At 37.4% G+C, this 5,629-nt stretch overlaps 1 protein-coding gene across 1 annotated transcript; it reads left to right on the plus strand.

The window, feature by feature from the left end:
• Window positions 1-598: 598 nt before the first annotated feature.
• LOC113012650 (uncharacterized) lies at window positions 599-4,062 on the plus strand. The gene is made up of 3 exons (XM_026152952.1): window positions 599-654; window positions 1,515-1,607; window positions 2,989-4,062. The coding sequence occupies exon 3, from the start codon at window positions 2,989-2,991 to the stop codon at window positions 4,060-4,062; it is 1,074 nt and encodes a 357-aa protein (XP_026008737.1). The 5' UTR covers window positions 599-654; window positions 1,515-1,607.
• Window positions 4,063-5,629: the final 1,567 nt, after the last annotated feature.

The raw sequence follows: 5,629 nt of genomic DNA on the forward strand, positions 1-5,629 counted from the left end.
GAAGACTTGTGACAGATGTTTTATAATAATGCTAAGTTTTCTTAGATTAATATATTTTTTCACATTTGACCCAAAGTGGCATGTTTTAGGTCACTTTGGGTAATTTTTAATTCAGAAATAGGTGTGGTGAGACAGTTAGTGGTAGAGACTATCAATGGCTGTCTTTTGTTTTCATGTGTGAAGGGGAAGCGGGGGGCAAACTTGAGGTCACACTGTTGAAATGAATAAGTTGTAAGGCTGTGAAACGAAGGTGAGACTGAGTTTGAGACAAAAGATTGAATTGTGTCTTTTGGCAAAGCCAAGGGTGTGGACAACAGCTATGAAAATTAGTGTACTGCTGAATAAAGGTTTTAACTACTCAAGGGAAAAAAGGTGTTGAGTACTGTTTATTGCATTGTAACTTCACTGGTTACTTTGTGACAGTCCCTCCCCTGTTGGCTTCTGTGATTGGATCATTTGAAGTTTTTTGAATGTCCCTCATGATTTCAATAAATACCTGTGCCACTGGTTTGTAAGCCACTTTGCTTTTAGCAAACGAGAAGAGGAGAGCTTCGGATTTTAACATTCTGAGGATTCGAGGACATCATTTTAGACCACTATAACAAACATCACAAGAGATTATTTTTGAAAAACCCTGCCCTTGTGCAATTCTTGGTAAGTTTTATTTGTTGTAAATTGAATTTTATTTTTGGTGTAAAACCACATTTTAAATTTCAGTAACAGAATTTACTTTGTATTTAAGTTATTTTTTTATTGTTTGTGGGAGGGGTACCGGTGAAAAGTCTTTGGTTTGGTTTTCTGTTTTAGTGAATTTGGGCCATTAAGCCATTTTGTGGTCTTTTTTGAAAGACTGAAATCTGTGAAAGCTAGGCCGGGTAATTAGCCACTGATTTCTTATTACAAGTAAAGCACAACATGAATATAATGAAATACATGAAGTGTGGAACATTTTTGGCTGGTTTATGTGTGTTTAGCAGATTTTAAGCAGTTTAGTAACTGCTATTTCAATCATGCTTGTTTCTGCTGTCTTTGGTAGTTTTAGAAATGGTTTATATGACCATTTAGCTAAAATTATAAGGCTTCTGTGGATACTACGTGATATTTGCATGGAGGTTTTTGCATAACTCTTGAGCCACAGTACTGGTGGCTATAGAGCGTAAGAGGATAATTGTAATTTTTCACATAGCTGTGATTTGTTGTGCGTTCATTGTGAGTTGTTAAATTTGCATCATGCTAATTATGCAGGTATTGAGAAAATTTTGTTATTGTCTCACATTTATTTTAGCCTTGTGAATCTGATGTTTAATTATTTTTGGTAGGTGCACAGGTATAGATTTTAACCTGAGCATAACTGGTCATTAAAAAAACCATGCCATTTATGGGTGGGGTTTTGTCTTTGTCACAATTTTAATTGCTAGGGTTAAGGTTTCTTTATTTCTGTTTCAGTCTGAAAATGACCTTTTTCTGATCTTATGTCAATAATGTTTAATTGTACAATATCTTTTTTGTATTAGGAGATCAAACTTCCTAAGGGACATCACGTACAGATACTTCAGAAGGCTTGCTGTGAACTTTCAGCAGAACAGCTGGATTTGGTGTGAACCAAGGTAAGTTATTAAAAATGCTGACTATAGCCTTACATGCTTGAGGTTTTAACAAGGGTTTTTTGACGTTTTTTGATGCTTCCTGTTAAGAGCAAAAAGTGGAAAGAGAAGGTTTAAAAAATGTTCTCCAGTATTGTTCAGTGGGTCGTTAAGTAGTCGTTCAGTGGGCTATTCAGTCGTTTGTTCAGTCAATGGCAGGGGGGGTGAGATTCTAATCTCAATGCACTCACCCCCCCCCCCCCCCCCCACATCACTTGTATAAGTTAATAGTGTGGAGAATCTCATAAAGCCTTTAGGCAATCAAATGTAAATGACAATATTTATGAGTGTCTTAAGTTTTAAAATGGTCAGGTTTGATTTGAACATGACTGGAAGGTCATGTTCCACCCCCTTACTTTAGTGTTCGTAGTCATAATAGAGATTGACAGACCACATGACTTTCATGCATTGCATGCCGGGCACTAGTGGCAAAACAATTAAAGCAATGCATCAAATGCAAGCATTTGCAGCACCGCAAAACGTTCATTCTCCGGTTCTAATACCTTCTTGCTTTTACTTTGCCCCCCAAAAGAGGTATGTACAAAAACGAAGGAGAACAATACCGCTCCGTACAAAGACAAACTTGATGAAAAGTCAAAGAAAAGATACGAGGAAAAAAATCAAAAGAGTGAAAGGGTTAGACCCTTACGAGCACACAGAGTGGACAAAAGAGTTAGCGAGAGCCCAACTTTCACCACGCTCAAATTGATAATCATACGGTTCTTGGAGTGAGTGCATACACTCATGAAGTTTTTAGTAACTTCAGGTCACTTTAACAAGCCCAGGTCTAGTTTACCGACAGATGGGTACAGGACCTTGAAATGCACCGTGTAGAATGAAAGACCATCGTACCTATCATAAGTTTACCAGTCTCACAAATCGTCTTCATAAATACACATTCGTTAACCATTTATTAATAGGACCTTTAAGCTCAACGGTAATTAATTAGTAGTGGAAATATTTTCTGGTTCATTACAGAAATGTAGCAGTGACAATAATATTGTATGCTGTAATCGTACTGGGCAATTAGTGATACAAAAAAAAAGTTTTATCCTGTGAATAAAAGTATATGTTTTTGTTAATGTACCATGGTAATAAAAGAAACGAAACGCAATATTGTGTCAGGACAATTCAGTATTTATGCACAATAAACACAGGCGCATAGCGCGACAATTTCTGTTCAGCGCCAGACTTGCTTGTAACCTATATCAACAATTCTGTTATGAAGAATGACATATTAGCTACTACAAAACACTGACCTTTGTGTAAATGCTTGGAGCAAACTAACATGTGAGCTGGAGTGTGGATGTTTGTTTAATATATTTTTTTTCTCTTTTTATTGTAGATGCCAAGAAAAAAGGGTTTTCGCATGCGGCGCACACCAAGAATCACCTCTGGTAAGTCCAATGCTAACCCAAATGTTTGCATTTGTGCAGAGAAGTTGCAAGCATCCATTGTTGCTGGGACTGCTGTTCAATGTGCACCATCCACTTCAGATGTGAATGCCTTAATTGCCTGCAGTGTTGTGGCTGCAATCAAGCATATGATAGCTCCAGTGTGTACATGGAAACCAGAGGATGTTGATGATATATGTGTAGAGGGGTGCCAGTTAGGTAGGTATATAGCTAAGGCAAGACAGGACATTGGCAGCAAGCATAGCGTTTGCAGGCTGATTGGGCAGCACACTGTGTTTGGCCAAAGATGGAAAGTTGATATTGGCCCGCCAGTTTACATAGATTTTGGGCTGTCGGAAGGGGAAGCTGTGTTGTATGAAAAGCTGCAGGAACATCTGTTGAGGGATGGCATGTGTCTGTTGGATCTTCACACTGCAGTTAGTGTCATCATTCATCACAAGAATTATTTTGTTGTTGTTGATTGTGGCACACGTAATGCAGCTGGGCTGGCATCTGAGATTGGCACAGCTGTGGCTGTTTTTAACACATGCCTTGACGACCTGATGCTTCACATCAGAAATTTACAGACGTCTTTAGATGCACAATGGTATGCTGTTAGCAGCATTTCTGTGCAGGCAGGTCAAGTTGATGTTGACGTGGAGAGCAGTGCAGTGTTTGTGGACAGGGATGTTGACACGAATCTTACAGCTAAAGTTGATAACACTTCTGTCAACCTTGAAACTGTTAATGCTGTCACAGGAGTTGGAGCAGAGGATAGCTGTTGCATTATAAAGAGTGTGAGAGGATCATTTCACCAGGCTGATGATCGATTTAAATATGGAGGAGTTCAGTGTATGGCTATAGGTCTGGTTAGCCTGGCAAAACATAAAGTTGATAGCGTCTTTTCATGGGAGACAAAAGTTCTTGACAGAGTTGTAGTTTTAGGTGACCTTTTGTACACCAATTTGAGAGACTGCAACATGATAAGGGTGGCTTCTGTGATTGGATCATTTGAAGTTTTTTGAATGTCCCTCATGATTTCAATAAATACCTGTGCCACTGGTTTGTAAGCCACTTTGCTTTTAGCAAACGAGAAGAGGAGAGCTTTGGATTTTAACATTCTGAGGATTCGAGGACATATTTTAGACCACTATAAACAAATCACAAGAGATTATTTTGAAAAACCCTGCCCTTGTGCAATTCTTGGTAAGTTTTATTTGTTGTAAATTGAATTTTATTTTTGGTGTAAAACCACATTTTAAATTTCAGTAACAGAATTTACTTTGTATTTAAGTTATTTTTTTATTGTTTGTGGGAGGGGTACCGGTGAAAAGTCTTTGGTTTGGTTTTCTGTTTTAGTGAATTTGGGCCATTAAGCCATTTTGTGGTCTTTTTTGAAAGACTGAAATCTGTGAAAGCTAGGCCGGGTAATTAGCCACTGATTTCTTATTACAAGTAAAGCACAACATGAATATAATGAAATACATGAAGTGTGGAACATTTTGGCTGGTTTATGTGTGTTTAGCAGATTTTAAGCAGTTTAGTAATTGCTATTTCAATCATGCTTGTTTCTGCTGTCTTTGGTAGTTTTAGAAATGGTTTATATGACCATTTAGCTAAAATTATAAGGCTTCTGTGGATACTACGTGATATTTGCATGGAGGTTTTTGCATAACTCTTGAGCCACAGTACTGGTGGCTATAGAGCGTAAGAGGATAATTGTAATTTTTCACATAGCTGTGATTTGTTGTGCGTTCAATCCTTTTCTTTAAGCAAATTTGAGCAGCAGACAGCAAGAGTTGGTGAGCATTATCTTAATGTCATACATTGACTAATTTACACCTTCATTCTGGATGTGTAAAGCGCTTTGGGGTCCTTAGGGACTAGTAAAGCGATATAGAAATACAGGCCATTTACCATTTATATATATGTTTTGTGTTTTTTGAATGAATGTAATTGCATTACTGATCATTATTGTGAACTAACTACATGTTTATGTGTAAGTAAAGTCTCTTTGATGCTCTCATGTTTGTATATTGTTTGAATGTTGTGTAAAATGTAACTAATTAACCTCATACTTTATCATAAATAGAGAATGGCATATGCTTCCCCAACGAAGTTTGCTGGGATTAATGATCCTGAAGTTGAATCATTGCGTCAAGAATTTCAACTATCAACTGTAAGTAACAAATATTTCTTAAATTTTATTTATAGTGTAGAAAAATTTGTTTTTACGCTACATTACCTGTTACAGAGCTGGGCAGGATGCTGTGTTTAGTGTTTTTGTGTTGTTTGTTTGTTTGTTTGCTCTTTCATATAAGTCACTGTTAACCCTTGTGCCATACTGGGGCCTTTTTGGGTCCCCAGGGTGATCAACGTAAGTTTTTTAAAGGATGGCACAAGGTTAAGCTGAGACTTTTATACAGCTGTTGTTGTGATCTGGCACTACAAACATTACATTGTAGCGGCAGCATAGATTGAAGCGAATAACTGTTTTCTAATTTTGTTATGATCCAAAATATTTTGTAATTTCAGTATGCCTGCTTGGACCCAGGGGTCAGCAGAGAGGATCTATATACAAGGTGCTTGCAA

The sequence above is a fragment of the Astatotilapia calliptera genome, chromosome 19 (assembly GCF_900246225.1).
Source record: "Astatotilapia calliptera chromosome 19, fAstCal1.2, whole genome shotgun sequence".
Lineage (NCBI taxonomy): Eukaryota > Metazoa > Chordata > Actinopteri > Cichliformes > Cichlidae > Astatotilapia > Astatotilapia calliptera.